Below are 22,081 nucleotides of genomic sequence, written 5' to 3' on the forward strand. Positions count from 1 at the left end.
TTCTATAAATTCCCAAAGAAAATACATGCAATTCATAGGTCATTAGACCTAACTGTGTCTGACCATTTCTGTACTGCAAGGCCCACGTATTCATTTACATTTCAAAACACTGAAACATAAGGCCTCTATAGGCATACATTAAAAAGAAGCCTATAGACAAATTCATGTCTAGACTGTGATTAGACTATAAACCTTTCAACGCATTTTTTGTTGTTGTTGTTGTATTTGACTCAAAGTGAATGACTTGACTGTTTGTTCTATGCAAAGGTTGTTGCCAACACAGTGGAAACCTCTGGTGGAAACAGGGCTGAAATCAAGAACAGAACCCACCCACAACTACACTGCGCAACCATCTTTAAACTCTTCCTGATTCAATCGCTTCCCTTCAATATTCCCGAGCGTCAGAAACAAGTAAGACACAAGTTATTTTGCTTTGAAAAGGGTTATAATTCTTCAATGTTAGGTTTTATACAGATCTAAGCCAACCCGACATGTCCTAGAATTGTGTGCAGGTTTAAACTTCTAAATGTCTTTATTTATATCATGTATGCGAAGCCGTTCGCATATCCGCATCTCGTTACTACATCTAACAATCGCCATTTAAAATCGCTCTTATTTGTGAACGAACCTGGGTCTAGTTATTGGTCACTGTTTAATTGTTATAATTTTGTAGTCTACAATTGTTTTCTTATTATTACTATCCTGCATTAAGGGCAAATCGACCAGATTTTAAGTACGCTCTAAATTACTTTAATCTCAAACTGCCATTTTGTCTCAAATTCAAGGATGTGTAATTAGCTACAATGTGACATCTTGGAAGGCTAGATTGTAATATTATGTAACAGCTTCAGTGTAGCCTAGTGTGTGTATGTATGTATGTATGTATATATTATAAAAAAAAAAATTCAGCAGTGAAAGGGACACACGAAACATGTGAGACCACCGATGCTGGTTGGCTGGAAGGTTACATTGTAGCACTCCGAATGTAGCCTTAATCACGTTGTTTTACTGGAGTAGGGAATTACTAGCGTTGTGGTGTTCTTTTGTAGCGTTCAAATCAAAGGAGCCTATTGACGGATCAATTTCTTGTGTTCGACGCTAGTTCTGGAGCAATGAGTGTCCTTATGGGGCGATCCTCTGCCCAGGCGTTGCTGAACCCTGACAGATCTTACAACGGCCTGGATAGGTATTTTTAGGTATTAGCAGATGCCACGTTCAAAACAACTGGGAACTCGGGAAATATCCCACTTCTGACTTCAGTGTGTTCAAGACAACTGGGAACTCTGGGGTGGGGGGGGGGATTCAAAACTTGGTCATATTTCTAGAGCTCTGACTTTCCGTCCGTTTTTTTTTCCCCCCGAAAGTTTCCAGTTGTCGTGAAAGCACCATAACCACGTCGTTGTTGCGTTACCCTGCTCAGATGTTGCTTGCGTCAACCAATTGTTGTGTGCCGTGTCATCGATGGACTGTTTTAACGTATAATGTGGTTAGATGGTATGTAAAATACCAAATCCAGGCGTTGTAAAATATGGCAGGCATCAGCAACGCCTGGGCAGAGGAACACGCCCCATATGTTGTAGAAATATGTCAGTCGATGACAGAGCAGGGCAACTGCACCTTAATCTTTGCTTTAGGCTGTACTGGTCTGTTTATTCCGATAAATCGATGTTACGGGTAGATCCCATGGAGATGCTGGAATGTGTGACGATGCGAGAGGGCGTGCTGTAGGGTAGGGGACACCCAGTCGCCCTTCATATGTTACTTGTTAAATTGCTCAGTCTTGGTTAACCAGTCCAAGGAGTGTCTCAAAGGAGTGTTGATGTAAACCTGTTTTAAGACAACAAAAACTCCCAGCTCAGAGTAGGTTTTAACATTATGTTAAAGACGTCCTCCGGCCATTTAACTTTTACTGTTGAAAAGCGATATCCCAAATATAAATGCAGTAAAGTACACACACCGAAGGGGAAAACAAATGTATTTTGGAATATTTTTATTCTGTATATTTGTATTCTTCTTTTCACTCTGTCATTTAGGTCATTATTGTGGAGTCACTACGATGTTGTTGATCCATCCTCCGTTTTCTCCCATCACAGCCATTGAACTCTGTAGCCGTTTTAAAATGACCAATGGCCTCATGGTGAAATCCCTGAGCAGTTTCCTTCCTGTCTTGCAGCTCAGTTCAGAAGGACGCCTGCATCTTTGATGTATCTGGGTGTTTAATACATAATCCACAACATCATTATTAACTTGACCATGCTTAAAGAGATATTCAATATCTGACTTGTTATTATTGTTATTTTTATTTAAACCTTTATTTAACTAGGCAAGTCAGTTAAGAACAAATTCTTATTTACAATGACGGCCTACCAAAAGGCCTCCTGCGGTGTTTGGGGCTGGGATTAAAAATATAAATGAATTAAATCAAAAAATATAGGACAAAACACACATCACAACAAGATAGACAACACAACACTACATAAAGAGAGACCTAAGACCACAACATAGCATGGCAGCAACGCATGACAACACAGCATGGTAGCAACACAACATGACAACACATGGTAGCAGCACAACATGGTGTTTGAAATGCACTACTTGCCTCCCGGGTGGGGCAGTGGTCTAGGGCTGTGCCACCAGAAAATCTGGGTTCGCGCCCAGGCTCTGTCACAGCCGGCCGCGACCGGGAGGTCCGTGGGGCGACGCACAATTGGCCTAGCGTCGTCCGGGTTAGGGAGGGTTTGGCCGGTAGGGATATCCTTGTCTCATTGCGCACCAGCGACTCCTGTGGTGGGCCGGGTGCAGTGCGCGCTAACCAAGGTTGCCAGGTGCACGGTGTTTCCTCCGACACATTGGTGCAGCTGGCTTCCGGGTTGGAAGCGCGCTGTGTTAAGAAGCAGTGCGGCTTGGTTGGGTTGTCTGTCGGAGGACGCATGACTTTCAACCTTCATTTCTCCCGAGCCCGTACGGGAGTTGTAGCGATGAGACAAGATAGTAGCCACTAAACAATTGGATACCACGAAATTTGGGAGAAAAGGGGGTCAAATGTAAAAAAAAATTAAAAAGAAATGCACTACTTGACTGAGGGAACTAAAATATGTATGTTTGGGGGACAGAGGAAGTTACTATTTCACACCCAGTGAGTTCATATAACTTTGTCGTTTGTTAAGCCAAATCTTACATCTGAACTAATTTATTCTTGCCTCAACGAAGGGGGTGAATACTTATGCACCAACTATATTTTAGTTGTTAATTTGTAGAATTTTCTTTCCACTTTGACATGATGGAATATTTTGTGTAGATCAATGACCAAAACATGACAGTTATGACACTCGTTATGACTCAAGGCTTCATGCATAGCTTTTATTTTTTACCCATAAGAGCAGGAGTTAATGTCTTTATTTTTTACCCATAAGAGCAGGAGTTAAAATGTCTTTATTCTCAGCACTTATGACTGATTTTCTACTCTGAGACGCTTTGTGGATTTGGCCCCTGGTGATGAAATTACTGGTCAATAGGTTGTAATAGTATCCCGTTCGTTCAATTGAACCCAGAGTCATTATCGTTCATCCATCCATGGTACTTCCACGTAGTTCACCGAGTCCTCATCTTCCAGGATTTTTTTCTTTTGTAATATACTTTCAGGATATTTTTAGCCGAATGGGGAACTATGCCTTTACACCAGGAGTAGACAACCCTGTTTGTGGAGTATCTCCGGTACTTCAGCATTTTGTTTCAACTCATCACCACACCTGACCATCTGAGTTAATGGATTAGTTCAGTGATTGCCTAAAGTCAGCACACATGGAAAACATGAAGTGTCTCTAGTTCTCCAGGGCCATGATTGCCTACCCCTGCTTTACACTATTGTTTGACCAGAGTTTTGGTCAGCGCATTTCTCCAGTTATTATACTTCAACTGATCCTTTAGGGAGGGTATGTATGATGTCATGTCCTTACAGCCCAACAAAAAACTAATAAATAAATGTTGCACTAAGAGTTGTGCGAAGTAAACTCTAATTCACCGCTGTCATGGCTACCAAAGATTCTCCTGTATCAAGTACTACCTCTGGGATTTGACGACATACGCAATCAACACATCATCTTTGTGTTTATAGTTTGTGTTTATTGAAAATGTGGAATAGGTTATTTATTATTCTCCTGGATTAAATGTTAAGGCAGCAAAATTTGAAGATTTAGCAAAAGGGGATTTGTAGACTTTCATTAGCGACTGTATATTCTATTATGTTGGACACAAGCAATACTTTTCCGCACGTGCAGGCATTTAGCTATTAGTAATAGTCTATCATTTTATTTGTGCGTTGAAACATAGGAAAAGACTATGGGTCTGTAGCGAGGTGTAGGTGGTCTATGCTCTCGTGTCCACGGACTATGATGGTGAACCAGAGCATGTTTTAATTTCAGGGTTTGTTGTTTGTTCAGGTGATTTAAGGCCATTCGACCAAAACGGTTTTAGAATTGTAGTTCAATCAACTCTGTGGGCCAGTTTCCTGAACAGAGGTTAAACCTAGTCCCGGTTTAAAAAAGCATTTTCAATGGAGATTCTACAGGACTGGGCTCAATCTGTGTCTGGGATACCGGCCCTATATGTTCTTGGTACACTGTATGTACACACACACACACACACAAACACACTGAGTGTACAAAACATTAGTTGCACCCCCGTTTGCCCTCAAAATAGCCTCAATTCGTCTGGCCATGAACTCTACAAGGTGTCGAAAGCGTTCCACAGGGATGCTGGCCCATGTTGACTCCAATGCTTGCCACGGTTGTGTCAAGTTGGCTGGATGTCCTTTGGGTGGTGGACCATTCTCGATACACACGGGATGCTGTTGAGTGTGAAAAACGGTTGCAGTTCGGTGTGCCAGGCACATTCTACCCTGTTCAAAAGGCACTTCAGTATTTTATCTTGTCCATTCACCCTCTGAAAGACACACACACAATCCATGTCTCAATTGTCTCAAGGCTTAAAAAGCTTTCTTTAACCTGTCTCCTCCCCTTCATCTACACTGATTTTGAAGTGGATTTAACAAGTGACCATAAGGGATCATAGCTTTCACCTGGATTCACTTAGTCAGTCTATGTCATGGAAAGAGCAGGTGCTCATAATGTTTTGTACACTCAATGTGTGTGTATATATATATATCTCATAAATGTGTATATATATATATATATATATCATTAAAATATGTTTTTTAAAGACTTACGCCTTAACTTCTAATGCTTTCTTTCTTTCAAGTCCCAAAGATGAGTTATCCTGGTTACCCTCCCTCCGGTGGCTACCCTACCCAGACAGGTGGCTACCCCCCACAACCAGGTGCATATCCCCCCCAAGCTGGAGGTTACCCTCCACAGACTGGGGGCTACCCGCCTCAGGCTGGGGGCTACCCGTCTCAGGCCGGGGGCTACCCGTCTCAGGCCGGGGGCTACCCGCCCCAAGCCGGGGGCTATCCTTCCCAGCAGGCTGGTGGTTACCTTCAACAAGGTGGAGGTTTCCCTCAGGGGGGATGCTTCCCTCCCCAGGCCGGAGGCTATCCTTCCATGCCTCCAGCACAAGGTAAGGGTATTGCTAATATATTGCGTTTTTGGATGACCCGATGACCTCGATAAGCACCCCATTCCAAAGAATCCTTTAAGTAACACCGGCATAGCTCAACTCCAAGGTTATTGCTATTTGCTTTCATGGTCGTGCAAATGTGTGCTTGTTGTGTTTTTTTGTGTTTGTTTTTTTAGTATACAGGAAATCTGAGATGAGACCCTGGTCTGTGACCTTTGACACACACTGGTTGTGGATACATTTTCAAATTCAAATGTCCAGTATACGGGTTGTTCTATGAAGAGAGTGGCCGTTTGTGTCCCTGATATTTTAAAATACAACATTTTGCCTCCATATTGAATTTTAAACGGCTTTTTTAAATGAAGTGCCTTTTAAAGATGTGCTCTGGAACTGTGGCAGTTACTAAGTGTTGAGGCATAATCGTATGAGCAGAATTATTGTTTTACCTCAATTAGCCACAAAATCCTTCGTTTTTCTGGAAATCAGTACTGAGCTATTTTCCCTACATTTTTCCCTCACGTGGGCCAGCCCCCTGGCAATTAGAGTTCAACCAATGAGCTTCAACCCCTAATCATTTGAGTGACAGCTAGCAAGATGCACTCAAAGGGGGAGGGGGGGGAGAGAGAGAGGTGCACATATGTTACGTAGTGTGCAATTTTCATTTGACGTGTCCCTCTGATTTCTAGAGAGATTTTAACCATAACATTTTCTCTTTAAGTTTCACCATCGTTGTAAAGCCCTAGTTATTTTTTGTTGTTGCTTTCATTTCTGAAGATGATTATTATTTATTTATGAGTGAATCATTTACGTCTGTCAAACCTTAAGGTCAAACCTGTTACATGAACTGCACTCGTGTTAATATGGTCAAAACAAAATCATACTTTTTTTTTTTTTTTTTTTTTTTTTTTTTTCCAAAATAAACATTGAACATCTAATAGTCAAATCCTAGCGTAAAAGCAGGTGATCTGGTTCTTCTATTTTTGGTCATTTTCTGGTGTTTTGTGGTGGAAAACTGAGCGGCTTCAGCAAAACACGTCAAACCCGTTATCCATAGATAGACAGGCGAGAAGTGTTTGAACACCCCCTCCACATGTGAAGCTTGCATTCAATTGCCACTCCCTGTTGCACACACGCAAATATTCCATTCCGCCTCGTCTCAATTGGATTTATGGCTTATTTAAGTTGCATTCAACCCTGTTCATTTATCTGGCATTTACTATAGTCATTTTTATTTTATTTTATAATTGAATCTCTTCAGATGGGAAAATGTTATTTTTCCCCCTCATTAAGTTGAACATGTGCTTTTTATTATAGAATGTTACAATTAAAATGTTCTCAAAAACCACCGAACTGGATAAACGATCCATATTTGAAGTTATCCTGTGTTTTCTGTATTAAAACCTACTAAAAGATGCTCCACTCGCTGTGCTTGTTCTCCAGGTGGTTGGGGTGGAGCCCCTGCTGGTGGAATGGTAAATATAACTTATTATCTTACACCAAGTCATGACCAACATCCTTACTGCCTCTAAAACAGCTGGCTCCATCTACCACGTCATCTCCACTCCCTGTAACACGTGGAGTCTGTTAACGTCATCTCCACTCCCTGTAACACGTGGAGTCTGTTACACGTCATCTCCACTCCCTGTAACACGTGGGGTCTGTTAACGTCATCTCCACTCCCTGTAACACGTGGAGTCTGTTAACGTCATCTCCACTCCCTGTAACACGTGGAGTCTGTTATACGTCATCTCCACTCCCTGTAACACGTGGAGTCTGTTAACGTCATCTCCACTCCCTGTAACACGTGGAGTCTGTTATACGTCATCTCCACTCCCTGTAACACGTGGAGTCTGTTATACGTCATCTCCACTCCCTGTAACACGTGGAGTCTGTTATACGTCATCTCCACTCCCTGTAACACGTGGAGTCTGTTAACGTCATCTCCACTCCCTGTAACACGTGGAGTCTGTTAACGTCATCTCCACTCCCTGTAACACGTGGAGTCTGTTAACGTCATCTCCACTCCCTGTAACACGTGGAGTCTGTTAACGTCATCTCCACTCCCTGTAACACGTGGAGTCTGTTAACGTCATCTCCACTCCCTGTAACACGTGGAGTCTGTTAACGTCATCTCCACTCCCTGTAACACGTGGAGTCTGTTAACGTCATCTCCACTCCCTGTAACACGTGGAGTCTCCACTCCCTTAACACGTCATCTCCACTCCCTGTAACACGTGGAGTCTGTTAACGTCATCTCCACTCCCTGTAACACGTGGAGTCTAACGTCATCTCCACTCCCGTCAGTCTCGTCATCTCCACTCCCTGTAACACGTGGAGTCTGTAAACGTCATCTCCACTCCCTGTAACACGTGGAGTCTGTTTTACGTCATCTCCACTCCCTGTAACACGTGGAGTCTGTTAACGTCATCTCCACTCCCTGTAACACGTGTAACAGTCTGTTATACGTCATCTCCACTCCCTGTAACACGTGGAGTCTGTTCATCTCCACTGTCATCTCCACTCCCTCATCTCCACTCCCTGTAACACGTGGAGTCTGTTAACGTCATCTCCACTCCCTACGTAACACGTGGAGTCTGCTAACGTCATCTCCACTCCCTGTAACACGTGGAGTTTGTTAACGTCATCTCCACTCACTGTAACACGTGGTGTCTGTTAACGTCATCTCCACTCCCTGTAACACGTGGAGTTTGTTAACGTCATCTCCACTCCCTGTAACACGTGGAGTCTGTTATACGTCATCTCCACTCCCTGTAACACGTGGAGTCATCTCCACTCCCTGTAACACGTGGAGTCATACGTCATCTCCACTCCCTGTAACACGTGGAGTCTGTTAACGTCATCTCCACTCCCTGTAACACGTGGAGTCTGTTAACGTCATCTCCACTCCCTGTAACACGTGGAGTCATCTCCACTCCCTGTAACACGTGGAGTCACGTCATCTCCACTCCCTGTAACACGTGGAGTCTGTTAACGTCATCTCCACTCCCTGTAACACGTGGAGTCTCCTATACGTCATCTCCACTCCCTGTAACACGTGGAGTCTGGTCATCTCCCCTGTCTGGAGTCTCCTATACGTCATCTCCACTCCCTGTAACACGTGGAGTCTGTTAACGTCATCTCCCCCCTGTAACACGTGGAGTCTCCTATACGTCATCTCCACTCCCTGTAACACGTGGGGTCTGTTAACGTCATCTCCACTCCCTGTAACACGTGGAGTCTGCTATACGTCATCTCCACTCCCTGTAACACGTGGTGTCTGTTAACGTCATCTCCTCTCCCTGTAACACGTGGAGTCTGTTCACGTCATCTCCACTCCCTGTAACACGTGGAGTCTGTTAACGTCATCTCCACTCCCTGTAACACGTGGAGTCTGTTAACGTCATCTCCACTCCCTGTAACACGTGGAGTCTCCTATACGTCATCTCCACTCCCTGTAACACGTGGAGTCTCCTATACGTCATCTCCACTCCCTGTAACATGTGGTGTCTGTTAACGTCATCTCCACTCCCTGTAACACGTGGAGTCTGTTAACGTCATCTCCACTCCCTGTAACACGTGGAGTCTGTTATACGTCATCTCCACTCCCTGTAACACGTGGAGTCTGTTAACGTCATCTCCACTCCCTGTAACACGTGGAGTCTGTTAACGTCATCTCCACTCCCTGTAACACGTGGAGTCTGTTAACGTCATCTCCACTCCCTGTAACACGTGGAGTCTATCCTGTAACACGTGGAGTCATCGTCATCTCCACTCCCTGTAACACGTGGAGTCTCCACGTCATCTCCACTCCCTGTAACACGTGGAGTCTGTTAACGTCATCTCCACTCCCTGTAACACGTGGAGTCTGCTATACGTCATCTCCACTCCCTGTAACACGTGGAGTCTGTTATACGTCATCTCCACTCCCTGTAACACGTGGAGTCTGTTAACGTCATCTCCACTCCCTGTAACACGTGGAGTCTGTTAACGTCATCTCCACTCCCTGTAACACGTGGAGTCTGTTAACGTCATCTCCACTCCCTGTAACACGTGGAGTCTCCTATACGTCATCTCCACTCCCTGTAACACGTGGAGTCTCCTAACGTCATCTCCACTCCCTGTAACACGTGGAGTCTGCTATACGTCATCTCCACTCCCTGTAACACGTGGAGTCTGCTATACGTCTCAAATGACACACTATTCCTGTAAAATATATATATTTCAGTTTGCAGTTTTTTCCCCCCAACACCAGATACAAACTTACAGACAAACAACGACCACATCTCTTCTGCCCAAACCCGCATGCTCACTCCTCTATCCCTAGTACCTGCCTGTTCACTCCTCTATCCCTAGTACCTGCCAGCTCACTCCTCTATCCCTAGTACCTGCCTGCTCACTCCTCTATCCCTAGTACCTGCCTGCTCACTCCTCTATCCCTAGTACCTGCCTGTTCACTCCTCTATCCCTAGTACCTGCCTGCTCACTCCTCTATCCCTAGTACCTGCCTGCTCACTCCTCCATCCCTACTGTAGTACCTGCCTGCTCACTCCTCTATCCCTAGTACCTGCCTGCTCACTCCTCCATCCCTACTGTAGTACCTGCCTGCTCACTCCTCTATCCCTAGGACCTGCCTGTTCACTCCTCTATCCCTAGTACCTGCCTGTTCACTCCTCTATCCCTAGTACCTGCCTGCTCACTCCTCTATCCCTAGTACCTGCCTGCTCACTCCTCTATCCCCAGTACCTGCCTGCTCACTCCTTTATCCCTAGTACCTGCCTGCTCACTCCTCTGGTCTAATGTAGTGCACTATGTCGGGAATAGGGTGGCATCTGGGCACAATGCCAGAGTCAGTAACGTGATCCCAGCTAATCAACTCCCCTTTTCCTCCAGCCAGGTGGAGGTATGCCCCAGGGCTACCCAGGCTGTCCTGCCCCAGGTCAACCCCAGGGGTACCCAGGCGGTCCTGCCCCAGGTCAACCCCAGGGCTACCCAGGCGGTCCTGCCCCAGGTCAACCCCAGGGGTACCCAGGCGGTCCTGCCCCAGGTCAACCCCAGGGGTACCCGGGCGGTCCTGCCCCAGGTCAACCCCAGGGGTACCCGGGCGGTCCTGCCCCAGGACAGCAGCCCATGCCTGGCTACCCTGGTGGTGCCCCGGCCACCAACCCTTCCATGCCAGGATATGGAGGTGGTGTTCCTGCTACTCCTTATTCACCTGCCATCAACGTGAGAATCTCTCTATGTTGTTGTCTTTAACGTTAAATCCTCAACCAATTACTCAGTGTTACATTTATTTACAAAGGTTTTTTTATTTCCAAATTTACTTTACAAAGTGTTTCCTTCTTTCAGTATTTCTATTCTTCAGTTTCAGTTTCTATTCTTCAGTTTCAGTATTTCTATTCTTCAGTTTCAGTATTTCTATTCTTCAGTTTCAGTATTTCTATTCTTTAGTTTCAGTATTTCTATTCTTTAGTTTCAGTATTTCTATTCTTTAGTTTCAGTATTTCTATTCTTCAGTTTCAGTATTTCTATTCTTCAGTTTGAGTATTTCTATTCTTCAGTTTCAGTATTTCTATTCTTCAGTTTCAGTATTTCTATTCTTCAGTTTCAGTACTTCTATTCTTCAGTTTCAGTACTTCTATTCTTCAGTTTCGGTATTTCTATTCTTCAGTTTCGGTATTTCTATTCTTCAGTTTCAGTATTTCTATTCTTCAGTTTCAGTATTTCTATTCTTCAGTTTCAGTATTTCTATTCTTCAGTTTCAGTATTTCTATTCTTCAGTTTCAGTATTTCTATTCTTCAGTTTCAGTATTTCTATTCTTCAGTTTCAGTATTTCTATTCTTCAGTTTCAGTATTTCTATTCTTCAGTTTCAGTATTTCTATTCTTCAGTTTCAGTATTTCTATTCTTCAGTTTCAGTATTTCTATTCTTTAGTTTCAGTATTTCTATTCTTCAGTTTCAGTATTTCTATTCTTCAGTTTCAGTACTTCTATTCTTCAGTTTCAGTATTTCTATTCTTCAGTTTCAGTACTTCTATTCTTCAGTTTCAGTATTTCTATTCTTCAGTTTCAGTATTTCTATTCTTCAGTTTCAGTATTTCTATTCTTCAGTTTCAGTATTTCTATTCTTTAGTTTCAGTATTTCTATTCTTTAGTTTCAGTATTTCTATTCTTCAGTTTCAGTATTTCTATTCTTCAGTTTCAGTACTTCTATTCTTCAGTTTCAGTATTTCTATTCTTCAGTTTCAGTATTTCTATTCTTCAGTTTCAGTATTTCTATTCTTCAGTTTCAGTATTTCTATTCTTCAGTTTCAGTATTTCTATTCTTCAGTTTCAGTATTTCTATTCTTTAGTTTCAGTATTTCTATTCTTCAGTTTCAGTATTTCTATTCTTTAGTTTCAGTATTTCTATTCTTTAGTTTCAGTATTTCTATTCTTCAGTTTCAGTATTTCTATTCTTCAGTTTCAGTATTTCTATTCTTTAGTTTCAGTATTTCTATTCTTCAGTTTCAGTATTTGCTTGCTTCAGTGTCAGTATTTTCCTGTATTTGTCATTAGAGAGGCTATAGGGGTGTTATTAAGGACTATCCAGGCGCTGACCCTCTGAGGGATGTGGAAGTCCTCCGCAAGGCCATGAAGGGCTTTGGTCAGTACTTCATCATGACACACATTCACTTATATCATGTATATATGTATGTAGGAGTTAATGAGATTTAGTACAAAATTTAATAACACGTTATTTAACTGAAGTTCCTTCTGGAAAAAAAATACAGTTATTTTATTTGATTCTGTAAATCTTCTATAAAAAAATATAAACTTTCTATGGCTAGATTTGCATGTGTAGAATATTCTACAATTAAGAACATATTATTTAGTGATAAACATTCAATTTACTCTTAGTTAAACTGGTGACAATAATATTAATAGGTGTATTTTCAACAGGCACGGATGAGGCAGCTATAATTGAGATTCTCGGGAGCCGCTCAAACAAGCAGAGGGTTCCAATGGTAGCAGCCTACAAAACCACTTATGGGAAGGTGAGGTTTACACTACAGTAATGACCTTGTGTGGTTTCCTGTATTGTTGGAGTTCAACGAACACCAGATAAAGATCACCTCACTATTCATCCAATTGGACAAAAGATATTCAGCTTTATCCTAACCCCTCTGAAAGACATACATACAAAACCGTTCAAACCTTTGGGGTTGTCCATTTAAAATAACATCAAATTGATCAGAAATACAGTGTAGACATTGTAATGTTGTAAATGACTATTGTAGCTGGAAACAGATGATTTGTGATGAGAATATCTACACAGGACCCGCAAAACACCAGTCTCAACGTCAACGGTGAAGAGGTGACTCTGGGATGCTGGCCTTCTTGGCAGAGTTCCTCTGTCCAGTGTCTGTGTTCTTTTGCCCATCTTAATCTTTTATTTTTATTGGCCAGTCTGAGATATGGCTTTTTCTTTGCAACTCTGCCTAGAAGGCCAGCATCTCAGAGTCGCCTCTTCACTGTTGACGTTGAGACTGGTGTTTTGCGGGTCCTGTTTAATGAAGCTGCCAGTTGAGGACTTGTGAGGTGTCTGTTTTTCAAACTAGACACTTTATTGTACTTGTCCTCTTGCTCAGTTGTGCACCGGGGCCTCCCACTCCTCTTTCTATTCTGGTTTGAGCCAGTTTGTGCTGTTCTGTGAAGGGAGTAGTACACAGTATTGTACGAGATCTTCAGTTTCTTGGCAATTTCTCGCATGGAATAGTCTTAATTTCTCAGAACAAGAATAGACTGACGAGTTTCAGAAGAAAGTTCTGTGTTTCTGGACATTTTGTGCCTGCAATTGAACCCAAAATGCTAATTCTCCAGATACTGAGCTAGTCTAAAGAAGGCCAGTTTTATTGCTTCTTTAATCAGAACAGCAGTTTTCAGCTGTGCTAACATAATTGCAAAAGGGTTTTATAATGATCAATTAGCCTTTTAAAATGATAAACTTGGATTAGCGAACACAACGTGACATTGGAACACAGGAGTGATGGTTGCTGATAATGGGCCTCTGTACATCTATGTAGATATTCCATAAAATAATCAGCCGTTTCCAGCTACAATAGTCATTTACAACATTAACAATGTCTACACTGTATTTCTGATCGATTTGATGTTATTTTAATGGTTAAAAATGTTTGCTTTTCTTTCAAAAAACGAGGACATTTCTAAGTGACCCCAAATATTTTGACCGGTATTGTATATATTTATGTATTCAGGATATAGCAGTGGACTGCCACACTGGGCGCCGTGGAGCAGTTGTTGTGGAAGTGCCTTGCTCAAGTCTCTGGTTTAAAAGAAGTGCACTATAAAGAGAAATAGGGTGCCATTTTTAGGGATACACACTGTATCTTGAGTTGACCTCCTACGCAATCTTCTATTCCACAGGATTTATTCCACGATCTAAAGTCTGAGCTCACTGGGAACTTTGAGAAGCTGGCTATTGCCATGTTGCAGACGCCAGCCAAGTTTGATACATCTCAACTCAAAGAAGCCATAGTGGTTCGTTGGGCTTTTATTCATTCTTCTCCACACTGGGGGGGGGGGGGGTCATGTTCAGTAGAAGTTCTTGGGCTTTTATTCATTCTTCTCTACACCTTGGGGGGGTCATGTTCAGTAGAAGGTCTTATATTATTGGACAAGTTCTGATAGTAACCGCTCCACTTAGGACTGTTTAAAAAAAAAAAAAAAATTCTTCCTACTGAACACAACCCAGATTGTCTTTATAGCAGGCACCTTTTCGTTGGGGTCTCTTTTAGTGAGTCATCTCAGTAAGGAACAGAGAGAAAAGCTCCATTTAAAAAAAAAAAAAAGACAAAAGTCAGGCATGTTGGAGGCGTGAGTTGTTCATTGCTCATCATACATTGCATCTTTTATTCATTCTTCTCTACACCTGGGGGGGTCATGTTCATTAGAAGTTCTAAGTTCGCCCCACTTAGGACTGTTTTTTTTTTAACGTTTTGTACAAAAATCAATTTAAATAGCCGTAGTTACTGTATCAAGAAAATGTTGCTTTTGATCGTAGTATACCTGAACAATAACTGTTCTTATCTTCAAGATGATTCTTAGCCATTCGATTTGAGTAAATGTTTTTACTTGTGACATGTATAACCTGTTTTGTTCTCTGTACAGGGTGCTGGTACTGATGAAGCCTGTCTGATTGAGATCCTATCGTCTCGCTCCAATGCAGAAATCAGAGAAATTAATCAAATGTACAAAAACGGTAGGTGTCTGGCCTACTCCCGAAACGCACAGTATTTCATTCATATTCTGAAACGCGCAGCATTTTCAGTTGATACTCGTGAGACGCAAAGCATTGCCAGTTCGTCATACAAGTAAATGTGTCACAGCTATGTTGATACATCTTGACCGGGTTGTGTGTTGGGAAGGCAGCAAGACACATTTACTTTTATGATGATCTGAAATGCATTGTGTTTCAGGGTAGGGCTGAAATGCAGTTTGTTTCAGGGTAGGGCTGAAATGTTGTTTCATTCAGGGTAGGGCTGAAATGCTGTTTCATTCAGGGTAGGGCTGAAATGTTGTTTCATTCAGGGTAGGGCTGAAATGTTGTTTCATTCAGGGTAGGGCTGAAATGTTGTTTCATTCAGGGTAGGGCTGAAATGTTGTTTCATTCAGGGTAGGGCTGAAATGCAGTTCAGGTAGGGCTGAAATGCAGTTTCATTCAGGGTAGGGCTGAAATGTTGTTTCATTCAGGGTAGGACTGAAATGCAGTTTCATTCAGGGTAGGGCTGAAATGTTGTTTCATTCAGGGTAGGGCTGAAATGTTGTTTCATTCAGGGTAGGGCTGAAATGTTGTTTCATTCAGGGTAGGGCTGAAATGTTGTTTCATTCAGGGTAGGGCTGAAATGCTGTTTCATTCAGGGTATCATGTAAATGCTGTGTTTCAGGGTATCATGTAAATGCTGTGTTTCAGAGTATCATGTAAATGCTGTGTTTCAGAGGTATCATGTAAATGCTGTGTTTCAGAGTATGGTAAGAAACTGGAGGATGCCATCATTAATGACACATCAGGACACTTCCGTAGACTCCTCGTCTCCCTCTGTCAGGTAACTGTTGATGTGTTTTTAAAATGGTTTTTAACATGTTGATTTGACATGCTATTAATCGCTATCATTGAGCTTTGAAAGTGAAGGCTTAAGCTGATTTAATTAGTGGAACTTCCCTAGGACTCGACATCGTTGGTGCCTCTTGGTATTTCCATTGGATATCTGATGGCTGCAAATATTATTATCCTCAACTTTTGTTAACAATTCTGAAATGCTAAGATTAAAAAGACTCAGGAAACAAAATACTTGTATTAAACTGCTATCGCCCTCAAGGTAAACATCTACTGTAGCCACTTCCTTTCTGGGAGTACGCCCCAAATGGCAACCTATTCCCTACATAGTGCACTACTTTTGACCAGAGCCCTATGGACCCCGGGCATAGGGTGCCAATTGAGACGTACACTCTTGAGTCAGGAAGTAAGAACTACTATAAAGATTCCATTTCAAGTTTTATGGAAGAAATTACAGCAATTGGGGAGGATAAGTTTACAGTTTCCTTGCCTAAAATTCATTCCAAGATACTAGTACTCGGCTGTTAATCATTTGTCAGGGTTTTCCAGAATTCCCCCCCCCCCCCACTATGGAATAATATCATCTGCATCCCAAGGCTCTGGTCAAACGTAGTGCACTATATAGGGTGTTATTCTGCATCCCAAGGCTCTGGTCGTAGTGGCCAAGGGTGTTCTTAGAGACTCGTCCCAAGGCTCTGGTCAGACGTAGTGCACTATATAGGGTGTTATTAGAGACTCGTCCCAAGGCTCTGGTCAAACGTAGTGCACTATATAGGGTGTTATTAGAGACTCGTCCCAAGGCTCTGGTCAAACGTATTGCACTATATAGGGTGTTATTAGAGACTCGTCCCAAGGCTCTGGTCAAACGTATTGCACTAGAGACTCGTCCCAAGTGCACTATATAGGGTGTTATTAGAGACTCGTCCCAAGGCTCTGGTCAAAGTGCACGTAGAGTGTCCCACTATATAGGGTGTTCCCAAGGCTCTTAGAGACTCGTCCCAAGGCTCTGGTCAAACGTAGTGCACTATATAGGGTGTTATTAGAGACTCGTCCCAAGGCTCTGGTCAAACGTAGTGCACTATATAGGGTGTTATTAGAGGCTCGTCCCAAGGCTCTGGTCAAACAAGGTGCACTAGTATATAGGGTGTTATTAGAGACTCGTCCCAAGGCTCTGGTCAAACGTAGTGCACTATATAGGGTGTTATTAGAGACTCGTCCCAAGGCTCTGGTCAAACGTAGTGCACTATATAGGGTGTTATTAGAGACTCGTCCCAAGGCTCTGGTCAAACGTAGTGCACTATATAGGGTGTTATTAGAGACTCGTCCCAAGGCTCTGGTCAAACGTAGTGCACTATAGGGTGTTATTAGAGACTCGTCCCAAGGCTCTGGTCAAACGTGTGCACTATATAGGGTGTTGTTAGAGACTCGTCCCAAGGCTCTGGTCAACTCGTCCCAAGGCTCTGGTCAAACGTAGTGCACTATATAGGGTGTTATTAGAGACTCACTATATAGGGTGTTGTTAGAGACTCGTCCCAAGGCTCTGGTCAAACGTAGTGCACTATATAGGGTGTTATTAGAGACTCGTCCCAAGGCTCTGGTCAAACGTAGTGCACTATATAGGGTGTTATTAGAGACTCGTCCCAAGGCTCTGGTCAAACGTAGTGCACTATATAAGGCGTTATTTGAGACTCGTCCAATCCTTTTTGTTGTAAACCAATTCTTCACTTCCTGTTTGTAGGGAAATCGAGACGAGAGGGAACAAGTGGACATCAACATGGCCAAACAGGATGCTCAGGTGAACACTGTTTCTTGTTCTGGTAATATCATAGAAAAGTTACTGTTTTAAAGATGTATCTGATGCCACAATACTGTCTATATACCCTGTAGGATAACAGGAAAGTGGGCATTATCTATGATCTTTTATCTTTGTGTTAGAAACTGATCATTTTATGTTGTGTGTTAGAAACTGTATGCTGCCGGGGAGAACAAAGTGGGGACGGATGAGTCCCAGTTCAACGCCATACTGTGTTCCAGGAGCAGACCCCACCTGAGAGCAGGTAGGTAACCATACTGTGTTCCAGGAGCAGACCCCACCTGAGAGCAGGTAGGTAATCATACTGTGTTACCTGAGAGCAGGTAGGTAATCATACTGTGTTCCAGGAGCAGACCCCACCTGAGAGCAGGTAGGTAATCATACTGTGTTCCAGGAGCAGACCCCACCTGAGAGCAGGTAGGTAATCATACTGTGTTCCAGGAGCAGACCCCACCTGAGAGCAGGTAGGTAATCATACTGTGTTCCAGTTGTAATCCCCACCTGAGAGCAGGTAGGTAATCATACTGTGTTCCAGTTGTAATCCCCACCTGAGAGCAGGTAGGTAATCATACTGTGTTACCTGAGAGCAGGTAGGTAATCATACTGTGTTCCAGTAGTAATCCCCACCTGAGAGCAGGTAGGTAATCATACTGCACTGTGTTTATATTACCAAGTCAGTTCTGTTTCTCTCAAAGGGTTGTAGTTCCTTATACTAGTATACTGTTATGACAGTACAGTATATGTCTATATTATCTCAACACTATTTCTACAAACATATTTAATTAGGTTTATTTATGTGATTAACCGAAGTCATAACAACCCTGCCTATGGCTCATTAGTGTATTATAACCCATATTACGTGGTTATAACAACCCTGCCTATAGTTATAACCTTCCCATGTGGTTATAACAACCCTGCCTATAGTTATAACCTTACCATGTGGTTATAACAACCCTGCCTATAGTTATAACCTTACCATGTGGTTATAACAACCCTGCCTATAGTTATAACCTTACCATGTGGTTATAACAACCCTGCCTATAGTTATAACAACCCTGCCTATAGTTATAACCTTACCATGTGGTTATAACAACCCTGCCTATAGTTATAACAATATTGCCTGTGGTTTCGTTAGCATGTTATAACAACCTTATGACGAGGTTATAACAACCCTTGCCCTATGGTTCTTGTTTCTGCTAGTGTTCAATGAGTACCAGCAGATGAGTGGTAGAGACATTGTGAAGAGCATCTGCAGGGAGATGTCTGGAAACGTGGAGGATGGCATGGTGGCTGTGGGTAAGTTCAGTAATAACCAGCTGGTCACTGCAAGGAGAGCACAGTGTCAGTAATTACCAGCTGGTCACTGCATGGAGAGCACAGTGTCTGTAATAACCAGCTGGTCACTGCAAGGAGAGAACAATGTGTGACTTATTCTCAAAGTTCAGTAACTATCACTTTTGGGATCTGAGATCCCATAGCTGTTGAATGTTTAGAATCAGGTGATTGAGGATCTGATTTGAATCAGGTGATTGAGGATCTGATTTGAATCAGGTGATTGAGGATCTGATTTGAATCAGGTGATTGAGGATCTGATTTGAATTGGTTTCATATTACAGTGTCTGCATCCCAAATGGCACCCCATTTCTTATCAAGTGCACTACTTTTGCCCAGGATCCATAGGGCTCTATACAGGGAATGGGGCGGCATTTGTGACTCAACCGATTTAGTAAGGTTAGTCCTGTTTTTCTTCTCTATGAGCTAAAGCCTTGTCTTGTTATGTTCCAGTGAAATGCATCAGGAACACTCCTGAATACTTTGCAGAGAGGCTTCACAAGTCCATGGCGGTAAGAAAGAAAGGCTTTCACATCTGACTGTGCTCTTACTCCGACCGCGGGCACTCTTACCCTACGCACTCCACACACTCTGTGACTCCGCTGATGAAAATGTCTAACCGTGTTTAAGTGTAGCCCTGAGACATGTCCTGTAGTTTCTAGCACTATAGTGTTTTAGACATATTGTATTTTGACACACACACACATTTAGACACCATAGTGACGGCAACCACAAGCCATGTTTCATGCCTAGCACTTACTGATGACTAACCAGTCTGTGCTATGTGTTGTCCCTAGGGGGCTGGGACCAAGGACAGGACTCTGATTCGGGTCATGGTGACTCGCTCCGAGGTAGACATGCTGGACATCAGACAGGCATACCAGAAGACCTACGGGAAATCACTGTACACCGCCATCTCTGTATGTACCTTACACAAATAATCACTATGCTAAAGTTCTATTGTTGGAATCAATCCACTGCTTTTATGCTATGGAGGTAGATTGCTGCCAAAATTTATGTCAATTATTGAATAATAATTCACAAGTAAATTATAATTTCTTGGTTTGTCTGATGGAAAATGAGTCTGTTTTTAATATGCTGTTACTTGTATGTGCTTTTAATTTTACTTTTTCATCTGATAGGGTGATACCTCTGGGGACTACCAGAAGCTGCTGCTGAAGCTGTGTGGAGGAAGTGATTAGAGAGATATGAAGGAATCCCGTATATCAATCAAGACAGTGACGCCATAGAATGAGAACCATAGAATCAGAATGGGAACCATAGAATCAGAATGGGAACCATAGAATCAGAATGAGAACCATAGAATCAGAATGAGAACCATAGAATCAGAATGAGAACCATAGAATCAGAATGAGAACCATAGAATCAGAATGAGAACCATAGAATCAGAATGAGAACCATAGAATCAGAATGGGAACCATAGAATCAGAATGAGAACCATAGAATCAGAATGAGAACCATAGAATCAGAATGAGAACCATAGAATCAGAATGGGAACCATAGAATCAGAATGGGAACCATAGAATCAGAATGAGAACCATAGAATCAGAATGAGAACCATAGAATCATAAGTGCTATGGCCGTTCTACTCATTCTAATTCTATAAGTGTAGTAGTCCATGAGAATGTAACAGACAGGATCCAAATCAACCTGTGATGTATGTAGTTTTGTTTTGCCAAATTTGTGTCTCGTGCCATAATGTGCTGCGTGATGTATGTAGTTTTGTTTTGCCAAATTTGTGTCTCGCGCCATAATGTGCTGGGTGATGTATGTAGTTTTGTTTTGCCAAATTTGTGTCTTGCGCCATAATGTGCTGGGTGATGTATGTAGTTTTGTTTTGGCAAATTTGTGTCTCGCGCCATAATGTGCTGGGTGATGTATGTAGTTTTGTTTTGCCAAATTTGTGTCTCGCGCCATAATGTGCTGGGTGATGTATGTAGGAAAATGACTTCATTTGCTGCATATGCAATCCATTATTGTTATTATATAGTCTTGATTCATTTTCAAAGGTTTTTATTGTATCGTGATATGTGTAATCATATTTCATACGATCAGGATAATGCCATTAAAAAACAATGCAGTACTATAATTGACAAATTATTATATTAGCTAACTGCCAAATACTAAATGTATATCAATATTTCTGGGCTTGTGTCAATACGTGCAAATATTTTAGGATATTTAGATACTTAAGATATAAAAATAAAAAAAAGTTGGTTATTATAGCTTTATTGCTGACTGCTATATTCTATGCAAATTAGCAACTTGTTTAATTTCGAATGAAAGCCAATGATAATTAAATATCACCACACAACACTGGTGTTTCTTTCTTCTTATTGACACCTTCTAATAATGTAGGCCGTTTTCCATTGGTTGTTTCCTAGATATGAACACAATGTTGCCTTTTTTTATGCTGCAGACCCAAAGCCTCTACGGCATGCAACTCTTTCCATGTTTTACCATCTGTTTTGAAGGCTGTTTAGTTCCATGCAAGTCAATATTTCTGTTTTTTCATTTCATCTTTCACTGCTATTTCTAATATAATTTCAATGTAAAGTCGTTGTACAACTATTTGCCAATACTTAAAAATTTAATTATTTGTTGTCAATATTGTTAAGGATTTATTCATTGCATAGGTATATACTGTATAGCCAGAACACATACTGTATAGTATAAGTTCATGCCAGTAGACGGCAGTTTGAACACAATGGTTCCACTGAGGCATTGTAATTGGAAAATGATAAAAAAATATATGCTAATACCACATTTGTAACTTATCACAATGGCCCAAAGGGCTGCCGTTATCATGTAGTAACTAACGTTTACAATCATTTGGTTGTTGTAATGCTCACCCACAGGCTTATAATGGTGTCCTTCCTGTCAAAATAAAATATTTTGACTGGCAATGATTTTCTGTTTCAATAATGAGATTTTTGTGCTTCATAACACAGATTATCATAGCCTGAGTGCTAGTCTGTTTGCGCTTTCAAGTGCCCTGGGGGGGGGGCGCTGGCTTTCATGCTTAAACAAATGTGGTTTCTACTGACAATTAAGATGTACACATTATGGCATAAGGGACAGATGAGCGGATAGGAGGAAACCCGTAAAATGGACGTAGTCAATAACTATGTGCTAGTCAGCAGCCACACAGTGTTTCCAACCAAAGCGTTGCATGCATACCATTGCATTTGCGTTGTGGCATAGAGCAGTAGAGTAGAGGCACTTAC

General features: G+C 42.1%; 1 protein-coding gene across 1 annotated transcript; it reads left to right on the forward strand.

The window, feature by feature from the left end:
• The first annotated feature begins 301 nt into the window (after nt 1-301).
• LOC135523377 (annexin A4-like) lies at nt 302-21,764 on the forward strand. The gene is made up of 15 exons (XM_064950008.1): nt 302-411; nt 5,257-5,574; nt 7,015-7,046; nt 10,465-10,797; nt 12,130-12,217; nt 12,514-12,608; nt 13,999-14,112; nt 14,743-14,833; nt 15,598-15,677; nt 17,427-17,483; nt 17,652-17,745; nt 18,702-18,797; nt 19,287-19,345; nt 19,631-19,753; nt 19,976-21,764. Exons 2-15 carry the CDS (start codon nt 5,265-5,267, stop codon nt 20,033-20,035), a joined length of 1,632 nt encoding a protein of 543 aa, XP_064806080.1. The 5' UTR covers nt 302-411; nt 5,257-5,264; the 3' UTR covers nt 20,036-21,764.
• Nucleotides 21,765-22,081: the final 317 nt, after the last annotated feature.

Source organism: Oncorhynchus masou, chromosome 31 (assembly GCF_036934945.1).
Source record: "Oncorhynchus masou masou isolate Uvic2021 chromosome 31, UVic_Omas_1.1, whole genome shotgun sequence".
Lineage (NCBI taxonomy): Eukaryota > Metazoa > Chordata > Actinopteri > Salmoniformes > Salmonidae > Oncorhynchus > Oncorhynchus masou.

What these genes read in the sequence shown, in the direction of transcription:
- LOC135523377 (XM_064950008.1), top strand. Translation starts at nt 5,265, where the DNA reads ATGAGTTATCCTGGTTACCCTCCCTCCGGTGGCTACCCTACCCAGACA. An exon ending in CAAGGCCATGAAGGGCTTTG is followed by an intron (nt 12,218 to 12,513) that starts GTCAGTACTTCA and finishes TATTTTCAACAG; the next exon opens with GCACGGATGAGGCAGCTATA. An exon ending in GGCTTCACAAGTCCATGGCG is followed by an intron (nt 19,346 to 19,630) that starts GTAAGAAAGAAA and finishes TGTTGTCCCTAG; the next exon opens with GGGGCTGGGACCAAGGACAG.